General features: G+C 36.5%; 1 protein-coding gene across 2 annotated transcripts in view; it reads left to right on the forward strand.

Annotated features, from left to right (window-relative positions):
• The first annotated feature begins 450 nt into the window (after positions 1–450).
• CEP43 (centrosomal protein 43) overlaps positions 451–14,858 on the forward strand; it is a 32,230-nt gene continuing 17,822 nt past the window's right edge. The window contains exons 1-6 of one of the 2 annotated variants that reach the window (XM_034428476.3): positions 451–758; positions 5,468–5,521; positions 7,011–7,065; positions 10,008–10,096; positions 11,601–11,738; positions 12,163–12,246. In XM_034428476.3, the coding sequence (XP_034284367.1) occupies positions 669–758; positions 5,468–5,521; positions 7,011–7,065; positions 10,008–10,096; positions 11,601–11,738; positions 12,163–12,246 (510 nt within the window). In that variant the 5' untranslated portion in view covers positions 451–668. The remainder of the gene's footprint in view (positions 759–5,467; positions 5,522–7,010; positions 7,066–10,007; positions 10,097–11,600; positions 11,739–12,162; positions 12,247–14,858) is intronic. The other variant, XM_034428475.3, reaches the window with a different exon arrangement.

The raw sequence follows: 14,858 nt of genomic DNA on the forward strand, positions 1-14,858 counted from the left end.
TGCCTTCAGACATTGTGGGGGCTTCATCATTGGAGGTTTTTAAGAAGAGACTGGATAGCCACTTGTCTGAAATGGTACAGGGTCTCCTGCTTGAGTAGAGGGCTGGACCTCCAAGCTCTATTCTGATGGCTACAGCATAATTTCCTGGGTTCCCTTCCAAAGTCCAGATCCAGCCCTGCTTCTCTCTGCTCCCCCCCCCCCCCATTTATTAGGGGAAATGTTACCCCCCCCCTTTTTTTTTCCTAGGAAAGGGATTGTTATTTTGCTGGAAAAACACCCAGCCACCCTGGGCTGAACATCAATATTCCATTTCATCCAGCTGGCGCGACCTCCCATGTGGAAAGGCGGAGAAACTTCCTTCGCTCGCGCAAATCCAAACCGAACTCCATCAAAATTCGCCGCTTTGTAAAAACTCCCGCCTCCGCGCCCCATCCAGCCAATCGCAGAGCTGGGTCCCCAAATTGCCCGTCCGCACGCTCGAGGCGGCAAAAAGCGCGGCTGCCCGCACGCTTCGCGCGGGTGACGTATCCCCCGGCTCCTTCGGGTGGACGGGAGGCCGGTTGGTCACGTGGTTCGGCGAAGCCCCTCCTCTTCCTAGTAGAGGAACGAATCTGCGAGGCTGGGCAGATCGCGGCTTACAGTTTAGGCGGTTGTCAGGGAGAAACAAGATGGCGGCGGCGACGACGGAGGAAGATACGGAGCTGAGAGATCTCCTCGTGCAGACGCTGGAGACGAGCGGGGTGCTGAACAAAATCAAGGTGAAGGGGGCGAAGGGCGGGGCTAAGCCTTGGCTTTGAAGGGGCGGGGGGAAAGAAACGGGCGAAGCGCCCCGCCTGCACGCTCGAGAGAGAACGGGCGCGCTCTAGAGCGAAGCTGCCGGTTGCGCGGGCCGCAGAGGAGGTCGAGGAGACGTCAACCGTACCAACCCGCCTGCCGCGACTATTCCCGCTTTCAAGGGAGGCAAATGGGGCAACGACGCTTTGCACCGCCCTCGATTAAAGGCGCATGCGTCGAACTTTTACTAGGTGGTCGAGAGGTGGAAGGTGTGAATGGTCGTTAAGAAAGCCGGACCATAATAGATAAAGGCCTCTGAAGCCCCAACGTTCTGTTTCCATGGTTTCTGGTCAGTGGCAGCACTAGGCCGCTATTTATGCTCCTGCAAATTGCCTATGGTCATCGGGTGGAGAATGGCAACTGTTAATAGTCGTATCTCCAGGACGCTTTAAAAAAACCTCTTTTAAAGTTGTGAAGGTGGCATTACGCCATAAGAAGGACTCATTCCTGTGGGTTACACGAGAAAGAGCTTCCCTTTGTCTGCCTCTTGCCACTTTGGCTGCCCAGTTTCATTATATGATAGAAGGTCAGTCTTCTCTGGCCCTTGCACGTGTTGGACAATACCAGGCTGGTTAGAGTTATATGGGAGCCCCCCCTCCATATTTTCGAGGGCATCGGGATAAGAAAGTCTGCCTCAGGTTCAGAATGAAAAGAAAGATTAATCCTACATCTCACATATATAACCAGTTAGTTTTCTAAGGAACTCAAGATAATGTACTTGATTATGCTTCTCCCCCTGCTACCTCTGTTCTCACAACAACCTCATGGTGTAAATTAAGCTGAAAAATAGGAACTGCCACCAGATTATCTGCTACATTTTGTGTCACAGAGGAGATTAAAATAACAGGGGTTTCTTTTCTGTCACTGTGTCCCAGCGTTATAATTTTATATTCCAGGAAATACCATGCCTGCTGGGTAATTAAAAAAAAAACCCAAAGAAGAAAATGTTCCATGAGAAGACATGTCGCTTTTGCGACAGTGTTGCATGGATACTGACATGAAGCCATCAGGAATTGAACCTGAATCCAATGCAATTTTTTATTTTAGCTATCTTTTGTGTTCTAATATTAAAAAGGACTGGATCCTGTATCTTCTTACTCTTGGACAACTCTGCAATACCCTTTATAAAAGATTTGATAATTAGAATGGGAACATATTACATCCTGTTTGCTATGGAAAAGTAGATAGATGTTACTTTCTTTCATAAGAATCTGATTTGAATAAATCTAGATGCAAGGAGATCCAGGATCAATAAAAAGAAATATTTCTTTATACAGTAGTGTACATGTTTAATCATTAAGATGAAATTTTTAACTGTTTTTAAATGTTTTAAACGTTTTTAATTGGTAAATGAGTTTTAATTGGGCCAAATTTATATATCTTTTAATTGTTTTTAATATTTGTTCTGCATGTTTTTTTTAATCTGGCTGTACACCGCCCTGAGTCCTTAGGGAGAAGGGCGGTATAGAAATCCAATATAAAATAAAAATAAAATAAATTTCATTCATGGCAATCAGTTCAATTAAGGGCCACCCATTAATAAAGGGATTTGATACATTCATGGAGGACAGGATTATCATGTGTAACTAGTCTTAATAGTTATACTATCGCCAGAATTAAAGGCACAATATGTTGAATAAAGTTGCAAAAGACAGCCACAGAACATATTCATCTTCATGAATTGCTTGCAGGTTTCTTAGATTAATTTGAATCACCACTATGTGATATAATATTGAAATAAAGAGGCTTTTGACTTTATCTAGCAAGATTCTTTGTTTCTCTTCTACATAGGAAATTACTCCTCTTTCTTTATGTACCATTTCACATTTAATATGACTTGCATTTATTATATTGTAACTTTAAAAGTTTGATATAGTTTCTGTAAGTGATCCTATTTATTACATGACTCAAATATAATTCATTTCCATTTAGTTTTATTCTCATTTCATATTCTTGAACTCCTTCCCAGTCCTAAACTGACCTGTTTCTCTTGTCTAAATTTACCTGTGTTTGGTTGAAGAGCTTTGTCAAAACAAAATGTTTTTGACAAGCCAAATCTATATTATGCCAGATCACTTCTACTCAAAAAAAAATTCCATAATGTTCATGAGTGGAGCCTTCCAATCAGGAATGAACACTACTGGTGCATAAGATGAATTTGTGCAAAGGCACTCTTAGTCATGGCTACCAACTGCTTTTAAAAGTAGGAATTAAGAGTTCAAGGGGGTCCCCAAATTGTGCATAATTTCTGTTTGAGGTAACCCCAGCCATTACTAAAGAAGGAGAATACCTTGAACCAGGAAACCTCAAAACCTTTTAACCATTTGGTCTTGCTTGGGATGAGGTAAGAACCTTGACTGCATCACTTGGTTGGCCTAGGGTAGAAATATATAACGACATCATTAGCATATTGATGATACCTAATTTCTTAATAGATGTTCTCATCCAATGGTTTCATGTAGATGTTAAATATAAGCACATTAGGAGTAGAACTTGATGAGCACCACAAAGCAGGATCTTAGGCTGATTTCTCTTCTCCCATCAACATTGATTTGAATTTGCCCCAGGGAATAAAGAACCTATTCAGCAATATGCTTCACTTCTAACCCTCAGAGCTGATCTAGAAGGATACCAGGATCAATGGTATTGACAACAGCTAAGAGATTGCATGATGCACCACCCATCCCAGCTCTGCCAAAGTTTATCTACAAGTGCAATCAATACCATCTCAGTACTGTAACCAGCTCTGAAACCCAACTGAGGGGTCCAAATAATCTCTATTTTCTGGGACATTCTGGAGCTCCAAACTGACTACTTTCTCAGCACTTTCCCTAAAATGGGAGATTTTTAGATCAGATAAAAATTGGGGCAGTGTCTTAGGGAGGAATGGGTCACTGCCTCTTTAATTGCTGGTAGAACTATTCCATCCTTAAAGGATGATTTAATACCAGCAGGATCCAACAACAGCTCTCCTTGGAAGTCTTAAAAAGGAGTAATATAAATCTTAATTACCATAGATTGCATCCATGGATTGAAGAACCCTATGCATTTCTTCAGTACCATCCAATTTTAAACTCTTCCTGGGTAACCATTTAGATCATGCCTCAATCAGCTGCAAATAATTTATATAGCCAGAGTTCAACTAGAGTAAATCTAAGTGACTATCTGGTAAATGTAGGAATAAGAATTGAATTGAATTGAATCAGATCAAATCGAATCTGGAAGGGATCTTGGAAGTCTTCTAGTGTTCAAGCAGGAGACCCTATACCATTTCAGACAAGTGGCTGTCCAGTCTCTTCTTAAAAACCTCCAGTGATGAAGCGTATATAATTTCTGGAGGCAAGCTGTTCCATTACTTATCTTCAAAGTAGCCTTGCAAATGTTTCTCCAACTCTACTTCCCCAGGAAGGACTGAGTCATTTAAAAAACATCACTGGATAGTACCAGCTAGAAAATACTTTTGTTTTATCACAAGACAGAGCTTTGGCTTTGCACATTGAAATCTGGATCTTGCTTCTGTTTTGTCTTAATCAGAATTTTCTTTAATTGCTGATTGTATGTATGTATGCATATGTGTGTGTGTGTGTGTGTGTATGTATGTATGTATGTACTGTGTTTCCCCGAAAATAAGACCCTGTCTTATATTTTTTTGAACCCTGAAATAAGTGCTTGGCCTTATTGCCATGCACTCAAAAGCCTGACTGGGCTTATTATCAAGGGATGTCTTATTTTGGGGGAAACAGGGTATGTATGTATCCATCCAAAGTATGTGTGGAATAAGAAATGGGTGTAGTTATTGCAACATAAAAGCTAGATTTTAGATTTCATGCAAGTCATGTATCCCAGAAAAAAAATGGTTTTAAATGAGACTGTTTTAATGGTAATATCCAGGAGCTATAAGGTTAGTTTTTATGATTGTTTTATTTGACGTATAGATTAAAATTTAATGAAATTGTTTTGCAGTAATAAAGTTATAATGATTTGATTTCTTGCTCAAAGTTGATAGTTTGATTGTGTAGTATTAAGTTGGCTTCAACTCTGAGTGACAGCATAGACTTTTTCCATGATGATCTGTCCCTAGCCTGATCCTTCAGGTCTTCCAATGATGCATCCATATCCACCACAATTTAGGCCTTCCACCTAGCTGCTGGTCATCCTTTTCTTCTCTTTTCTTCCACCTTTCCTAGCATTAGATCTTTCTCCAGAGAGCTAGAGAGCTATACTTTGTATAGTATGATAATTTTGTTCAGGTGAGACCTGTATGTCTTTAAAACATTTAATTTTATTCTTAGGCAAAAGGTTCCTGGAACACTTTATAAGTATGATTAGCAGGCTCATCCCTGCCCATAGCCTTATAATCTCACAAAGTAAGGCATAAAAAGCTAGTGGAAATATGTCAGTTGTTAAAGTTTCACTTCATATCTCAAGTAGTTGAGATGACAATAGATCAGGACATACAGTGGAGTAACAAATGATTATAGTTGAACAGAAACCATGAGCAACCGAATTATGAAAGAGCAGGTGGAAATCCAACTTTTCTGTCCGTCACTTCACATGTGGCTTGTGTGTTATCTAATTTTCTTAATATACTTAATGTACAAACACATCATCTTATACAAAACTTTCATTGCAGGCAGAATTGCGGGCAGCTGTATTTTTAGCACTTGAAGAGCAAGAAAAAGTTGAGGTAAGGCATCAAAGTAATAAATGTTTAAATTAGCTGTAATTATCTCTGTAATTTTCTGTTGTAAGCCGCCCAGAGTCCCTTGGGAGTTGGGCGGCATAGAAATATGATAAATTAAATTAAATTAAATCAAATTAAATTAAATTAAATTAAATTAAATTAAATCTCTCTTTGTTGACACTTTTAAGTAAAGGAACCTTAACTATTTGAGTATGCTTAATTCTAGCTATTTCTGGTCCTCAGGTAATGTGTATGGAGATTCTCAGTCATCCAGGTCATAATTGTCCCAAAGGTGCTTTTTCAAGAGGCAACTGGATGTCCTTGTTTTTCTTTGAAGACGTTTCGCTTCTTGGATGAGAAGTGAAACGTCTTCAAAGAAAAACAAAGTCCAGTTGCCTCTCGAAAAAGCACCTTTGGCATCCTCAGGTAATATTAGGTGCTAACTCTTAAAGGGAGGGAGAAGACTGTGGGGTTTCTTTTTGTTTGACAATTTGTAACATCTGAAAAAGCTAAATGTTCCAGTTGAACACAGTATGGTTTCCCAAGATGTCAGCAGTATCAACCCAGCCTGCATTTGCTGTGGGACCATCACTGCAGAAATAAAACTTGTGCTGATTTTATCCTTAAGGCTGTTCAGGCTGTTACCTTTCTATAGCAACTCCATGCCTGGAACTCCTCTCTCTTCTTTAGCTGGCAATCCCACCATATAAAGGTCATCCTCAACTTGCAACCTTAATGGAGCCAGCCCATTATAGTCGTAAGTTGTGATGGTTGTAAAATGGATCATTACATGATTGACCCGATTTTATGACTTTTTTTCAGCAGTCATCAGCAAATCATCATGGTCATTAAATGAATCCACAATCATTAAGCGAATGCCATGATTGTTAAATGAACTAATTGTTCACTGTGGGGCATGTTTGCCAAAAATGACTAAGTAAATGGCAGTTTTTGGCCAAAAAAAAAAAACCCAAATCACAGTCATGTGGCCAAAAGGACATTGCAAATGCTTGTAAATGTGGGCCAATTGTCAAGGGCCTGAATTGTATTTACATGACCACAGAGGGGAAGCCATAGGAGCATCATAATTAGATTGTAACTACCTTTTGGGGGAGTGATCTGTTGTAAATTTGAATTGTTTCTATATGTATGGTATTGACTGTTATTTATCTAGTTCTGATGGTTGTTGAACACTCAGATCAGCTTGGTATTTCTACTAAACCATTGACTGCTGTTCTCTGATTCTGATGATGGACCAAAAAGATGTTCATTTAAGTTAACAGAAATATCAATACCTGTTATGTGCCTCTTCAGTATAAATCCCATCATTACTTATTTATTAAATTCATATGCTGTTCATCTCATTGATAAAGCAACTCTTGAGTGCTTTACTGCTTTTATTATATTGCTTTGAAGTACTGATTATTTTGCAGTGTAGGGAAATCTCTTAAACTGTTTTTCTTTTCTTTTTCTTTTTTTTTTTTTTGAGCAGAATAAAACTCCTCTGGTAAATGAAAGTTTGAAAAAGTTTTTAAGCACAAAAGATGGTAAGCCTCTTTTCTGTTCATTAAAGTTACAATATGCGTTTCACAAATAATGATCATGTGACAATGAAAGGGAGACTGTAGAGAACAAGGAAACAACCTGGACAAAATATTGCAGCAACCATTTTCTAGGACAAAGGAGCTGAAACATTTTTTTTAAGTCTAGAAAAATTAGATAACAATTGAAAAGAGCTCAGGGTCCTCCTCTCTAATTCACTGGAATATGAGAAGAGGAATTCTATTATAGCCAATCGCAGGTAAAGATGTTTTAGCCTTTCTGCAGAATATATTTCTGGTGTGGTCTACATAGTGGAACTGATATGGATTGAACGAATGTTTATGAATGAATTACTCTTGTACTGAGCAATCAGAATTATTTCATTTTTTCTTGTATGAGCTCAAAAAATAAATATAACCTTTTATGGCTCCTTGAAAAAGCTATTATTCACATTCTTTCCACATGGCAAATGAAAATTATATCCATAGGTATTCAGTAGAAACTATGTGGGTCATTGTAATAATGTGTATAATGTTATTACTTGAAGATGTTTTTCATAAACAACTAATAGTTTAAATTTAATGTAATTTAATTTAAACACAAAATGCCAAGATTCGGTATTAAAAATCAGTTTCAAAAAACAAATCTACTGGTAACCTTTATAGGCTTTACCATTGAAAAACAATTTGGGAAGAAAGGAGCTTAATGAAGATATGAAAATCATATATATTCCTGTATGTTTTAAAAATAATAATATTTGTATTTTTTCTATGTTCATATTTATTACATTTAGCACTAAAAATAGTCCAGATTCTTCACATGTTGGTCATATAAAGATGTAAAGATTTTAGTAACAAAGTATTATATTGAGATTTCTGGGTAAGAAAGCCTTGGTGGCACAGTGGTTACAGTGCAGTACTGCAGGCTACTTCTGCTGCCTGCTGGCTGCCTGCAATTTTGCAGTTCAAATCCCACCAGGCTCAAGGTTGAGTCAGCCTTCTCTCCTTCTGAGGTGGATAAAATGAGGACCCAGATTGTTGGGGGCAATATGCTGACTCTGTAAACCGCTTAGAGGGCTGTAAAGCACTGTGAAGAGGTATATAAGTCTAAGTGCAACTGCTAAGAAGAGAAGTCCTGCTTCACAACTTAGGCTACAGTCTTTTTCCATTTGCCAAATAATAGCCATTGAATTCAGTTGGAATTGTGATGTCATTCTCTTAAATGCTAAGATACATCAGTTTAAGAATATACAGGCCAATAAGAAAATGTAGCCTTGCAAATTAATTTATTTATTTAGAATATGTATATGTTTCAAACATTGCTTAACTCGAGCAATAAATGACTTTGTGTAGCTTACAAAAATCTCTCACCAAAATAAAAAAGTAAAATGGAACATGAGCTTAAAACAAAAGAGTTAACTGGTGATCAGAAACTAAGATTTGTTGTACCCATGAAATGGGAACTCAGCTCATCTCGACCCAGGTGCCAGGGGAAAGAGCCGGGTCTCAATTTCTTTTTTAAAGTCTGCATATAGCAGGAGGTTGTTCCAAAGGCCAAAAGTCATCTCCAAGAAGGAACACCTCCTGGGTCTTACAAGGTAACATTGTTTCAAAAATGGGACCCAAAGCATCATCTCATTGGAAGCATGTAAGATGGACAGAAAATGTTAAGAAAAGGTAGTCGTGAAAATAACCTGGCACTGTGCCATGTAGGGCTTTGTAGGTAATAACTTTGAATTAAATATTTATTACTTAATGCATCTTGGAGATACTTAGATCTAGATCAGACTAGGCACCGTGGTGCCCGAGGGATCCACTATTGGTGCTTATCATATTTTTCATCCTGACTTTTTAAAATAGATTTAATTAAAAATTAATTAGGAAGATGTCATATTATAAAGCAGAGGTGAGGAACGATGGCTCCTTTTTGACTTATGGACTTCAACTCCCAGAATGGCTGGCACAGTCATAAAAGGGTCATCGCTCCCCATCCCTGTTATAAAGGATAATTCTAGGCTCTTGCATCATATGACATGTGACACCTCTCCTGCGCGAGCTGCATTGGCTCCCGGTGGTCTTCCAGGTGCGCTTCAAGGTGTTGGTTACCACCTTTAAAGCTCTCCATGGCTTAGGGCCTGGGTACTTACGGAACCGCCTTCTGCCATCGATAGCCTCCCACCGGCCAGTACACTCCCACAGAGAGGGACTTCTCAGGGTGCCGTCGGCCAGGCAATGTCGGCTGGCGATCCCCAGGGGGAGGGCCTTCTCTGTGGCATTACCTGTCCTTTGGAACAACCTGCCCCTGGAGATACGTAGGATCCCAGATCTCCATGCTTTTCGCTGTGCCCTTAAAACTTTTTTATTTCATCAAGCTGGGCTGGCTTGAAACCCCCCCCCCCTTAGATATTTTTAATTGATTTTAGTTGGGGTGTTTAAATTTTATATTGGGCCAAAACTTGTTTAATTCTTTTAAAATTAATCTTAAATTTTTCATGTGATGTTTTTATTCTTGGCTGTTCACCGTCCTGAGTCCAGTAGGAGAAGGGCGGTATAAAAATCTAATAAAATAAAATAAAATAAAAATAATATTTATAGGAATGCCTAGAACCCCCACCCCACCCTAATTTCCATTGGAATTATATCATGGAATTTAAATGGATAATTGTGAATGTCTATGTCTGTCATGTCAAGTATTTTGCAAATAGGCAAGCATCCCATTTGATGAACATGCCCACATTTGTATTCTCAAAATTCCAATCCACTTCTATCCATACTATAGAGCATTACTGAACTTTGAAATGCTTTTCTTTTATATTAAAAATCCCAAGCACCTTTGGAATGTTAAAATCTTTTGTTTTTTAATCCAAAATGTATTTGTTAGGTTAAATTATGTGTCTTAATGATTAACAATTGTAATTAAAAGACATTTAATATGATTTCTTTAAAAGGCCGATTGGTGGCTAGTCTTGTTGCTGAATTTCTTCAGTTCTTCAATCTTGATTTTACTTTAGCTGTGTTTCAACCTGAATCAAGCACAGTAAGCACTTTTAATATTTTTATTTCAACATTATACTCTGATATTGTTCTGGTTTAATGGAACCTGAATTCATTTTTAAACTTAATTAGTATGCTTTGTATTGCTGTTTTGGCATATCCTGAATGCTCACTATAGATTATATGTAGGAGAAGTTTAATGTTTCAGTGTCTTATTTATGCTGTGATGATATAATTAAATTACAATTTTTCAAGTTTTTGTTTATTTCACTTAGACCAAGATAGAAGTAAAGAATATTCAGCCTATAACACAGTGGTTCTCAATGTTTTCTTCACCATGGACCGCCTTTAAATACCTCTTGTGGCCACAGACTCCCAAGATTTAACGCAAGGTTTAAATCGTAACATTTCTCTAAGCTTGACAACATTGGATAATTCAATGTTGGGTTTAGGTTTAGGTTTAGAAAACATTTTGCATTTTCAGTATCACAAACTTAGTTGCTGTAGAAAGACCAACATCATATTTACTACGGATACCTTTTTGTCATTTGTTTGTTATTTGCTAATATGCATGGCAGAATTTCAGATTTGGGATGGTTTAATATTTGAATAACAACACTGAATGGATCTTGCTTTTATTTTCTGTACGCATTCAAAACTTAGTTTTATACTTCTGAAACAAGGAATTTAAAATAGATTTAGCTTGCAAGCAACTTTATATAGGATAAAAATAGGTTTTATCCCTTGATATTGACCAACCACGTCTATATTTGATGGCTCATCTATGTGAAACATGAAGAACCTCCAGTTCCCCTGAACATTTACATCTTCCCCATTTAAGATTATAGGAAGTTTCTATACCTCTGGGTTAGTTTCCCAATTATTTTCTTCCCTAATTTAATATTAAAATGAATTTAACCTTAATTATGGAAGTCTCCATACATTAAAAGTAAAGCCTTTTATTTATATATGTATTTTACAAATATATATTTAGCCCACTTCTGAATGGTAATAGGTGACATAATGTGTAGTGTAGTATAATGTAAAATACAATACGGTACATTTATTTACTTACTGTATTTGGATGTTATACTACAGTAGCCACAATAAAGTCACAACGTAAATGAACATTTTTTCCAGTCCAACTATGGTTGGCTATGTTGATATCTCTATATCAGTTCATATAATGAATTTGGTTTGTAGTATCTGGTAGAGAGCTCATTTACTTAGTTTAAAATTTAAGCTGGAGAAGAATTTGGAAGGTGAAAGAGCATAATATCTGTCATGTCAAGTTCATTTGTATATAAAGCTGTAGAATTAAGTAATTCTACAAGACCAATGAAAAATGGGAAGTTAAAAGAAAAAGAGGACATCTGTTGCACAGATATCTGCATATTGTAAAAAGGAATTTATGACTATGAATTTTGACATGAAAATGTTTTATATTTAGTTTGCTGTAAAAAAAATAGAGAACAAATGAATTACCTTTTGGCTTAGAGTTGCATATATGTGTACATATGTGTGTATCTGTGTTTGTGTTTTTGCAGTCAAATGGACTTGAACCTCGAGAAAGTTTAGCTCAAGACTTGGGTATTTTAGAACCTAAAGCCCCAGTAGATGGGCCCTTGCTACTGGAAGTGGTCAGAAGATGTCAGCAGAAAAAAGGCTTTTCTAACAGTGGAGACGTAAGACTGTTAACATCCTAACCATGTTAATGAATTCTTCATTTTGATGTAGGTACTTTGAAGAGCAAATTACTGTTGAAATAGTGATGTTGATTTAAAGTGTTTTGTAGTGTTTCCTTTGGAGAGAGTATGTCAGTACCGTTTTTGTGTGCATGTCTAAGTCAATCTTGATTCCTAGTGATAAAGCAAACAAGTTCCTTAAGTTTTCTTGGCAACATTTTCAGAAGTGATTTGCCTTTGCCTTCTTCCTAGGCCTGAGAGAGAATGACTGGCTCCAAATTGCCCATCTGGCAGGACTTGATTTCCTTAGTCCTATTCACACATCTTAACCATTAGACTATACTGGCCTTTATATCTCTACTGCTTAATTATATTCTAATAAAATCATATTTTATATTGACTGATTTTCTACATTTCTATTTAGGTAGCTCCAGTAATACCTGAAAATGTACATTCACCTCCAAAATCATCAGATGAAAGGTCTAGCATACTTTCAGTGCCAAGTAAGGTAAGCTGGAATAGTAAAATAAAGCATATCTTTAAAAGTGATATTTCTAGATTCTAATGCTAGTCTACAAATTCTTTCTAATGGGAAAATATATATTACATAATAGCAATACCACGAGTATATACATATATTAAAGCTAGAAACATGCTTTTATACAAATAATTATGGAACTTTATATATGCACATACAGAGCATTTGTTGGTGGATCCTTCACTGTTTTCATAAAATTACTGACTTATGGTTGTCAAAATTAGAGATGAGAAGGGCTTTGCAAGGCTTTCTAGCTTAGCAAATCTTCGTTTTTAAATTATTTGAACTACCCTACTGCTGAAATCTGTTTTGAGGCCTAATCACTGGCAGTTTATGGAGATTTTCATAGTAATAATTGAAGCTCCGTCTTCTCTTGAATAACCCACCCAGCTTAATCGTAAACTATCTTTGGTGATTCTTCTAAAAAGTTAAAATTATTCTGCCTAAAGCTTTGGGTTCCATACATTTCTTTTAGGGATGAAGTTGAAAAACAGCTTTGCCAGAAATTGCTTAAAGGGTTTGATTTGGAAAATATTTCTAGGTCACCTTGCTATTTTAAAGTAAAACAAACTAATGTAGCAGAAAACATATGAATGGGTTCTTATACAATCAAATATCAGAACTGATGGTAGAAAGCACTTGTTATAGCTTCCTATTAAATCTGAACCAAGCTGGTATGGCTTGTTCAATAAACCATGAATAAAAATACCCTAACTTAGAATTATTTCTGATTCTCAAGTACCATGTTATTGATCTTAGGGAGAATTATTCAATAATTTTATTGTCTTAACAATCCAAGTTCACTCTACAGGTAGTCCTTGATTTACAATAGTTCATATTGTGATTATTTGGAGTTACGATGGTACTGAAAAAAAGTGACAGATTTTCACACTTAAAACCATTGCAACATCCCCATGCTCACATGATCAAAATGCAGATGCTAGATAACTGACTTATATTTCTCACCTTTTATAACTTCTGACAAGCAAAGTCAGTGGGGAATCCAGATTCACTTAGCAGCCGTGTTATTAATTTAACAAGTGCAGTGATTCACTTAACAACTCTGGCAAGAAAGGTCGTAAAATGGAGCAAAATTCACTTAACAAATGTCTCATTTAGCAACAGAAATTTTGGGCTCAATTGTGGCTTTAAGTCGAAGACTACCTGTATTTCATATTTCTCTCCTATTTAATTTTTATCTTGTTAAACCATTCATGACCTTTTTTAAATTTCCAATGCTCATGTTCAAAAACTGTTTAATTAGACAGATGAAGTTCTTTTTAGGACATACTGTTTTGCATTATACATAGAAACTTAGTGGGGCAGATTTTGATAGTGATGTCAGAGTAAGTAATTAATAGTGTTATAAGTTTAGTAGGTTTACTAAAAAACAAGGAGTACAGGATTTTCAAAGGGAAAATATGCCAGTAATGTATAGCATTAAAATAAATATTGAATAAATATTAAATTGGCTATGGATACTTAATTATATGATTAAGAGATAATTAATGTTTCCCTTTAGGAGGGAGTGATGCCCATTAAAAAGCAGTGATATTATTAAACCAAGATAGGGCAAATATGAAGACGGAATTCTTTTGAAGCTTTCTGTTCGTTCCATAGGGATGCATGGAAGAAATTTTTTTCTGGAATGCTTTTTCCACAACTCCTATCAAATTTGGCCTATTTAAAGCTAGATCTTTCTTTTCACAGTTTTTCCCACCAATTTTTTGCCCCATTCTGTTTTATTTTCAGAGACCTATACTGCTAGAGTATGGATACACAGACAAGACAGACAAATTCCAACCTTGTTTATGTAATTTAGTTCCATCATTCTATTGGGTTGGAAAGTTTTTTTGTAAATAGCCTTTCTTTTTTTTTTTTTTTTTTTTTTTTTATTGAAAAGGTTTTCAAATACAAATTTTTCCCCCTTTTTCCCCCCCCCCTCCCCCCCCCTCCCTAACCCCCCCTCCCCACCCTTCCCCCCCTGTGACTTCTTCGTAACAAAAAAAAAACCCTAATTCATAACAGATTACTTACTCCCTCCTCAAAATACTGACCTTTACTTACTAAAAGTATTATAAATCCCCCTTTATCCATACATTTCAGAAAAGAAGAAGAGAAAAAAAAAAACAAAAAAAAACAAACACATTATACTATAACTATTATAAAATAACTCTAATTTAGCATAATAGTGTTTTATATCTATGCATTATTGCAACAATTCAAAACCACCTTCCACTTTAAAACTATACAATAAGTCCTACTTTAATAACATTTCAAAGCGGGCTCCCCATAAAATCTAATTTAACATTTATTCCACTCTATCCATTTCCTCCACTCCCCTAAATGTATCACTTAAAAATCCCTTTTCTTAAAGTAATCAGTCTGTAGCTAGCTTATTCACCCACTGTCTTACAAATTTACCATACACAACAATTCTTGATATCTTTAATTCACTGCCCACACTACTTAAAAATATATATATATATATATTCCATTATATCTAAATAAAAAAAGAAAAGACAATAACTTTAAATTTATAGTCCATATAATATCTTCTTGAAGTCTTTCCACTGGATTGT

This window comes from Pantherophis guttatus, chromosome 1 (genome assembly GCF_059756535.1).
Source record: "Pantherophis guttatus breed Tessera chromosome 1, ASM5975653v1, whole genome shotgun sequence".
NCBI lineage: Eukaryota > Metazoa > Chordata > Lepidosauria > Squamata > Colubridae > Pantherophis > Pantherophis guttatus.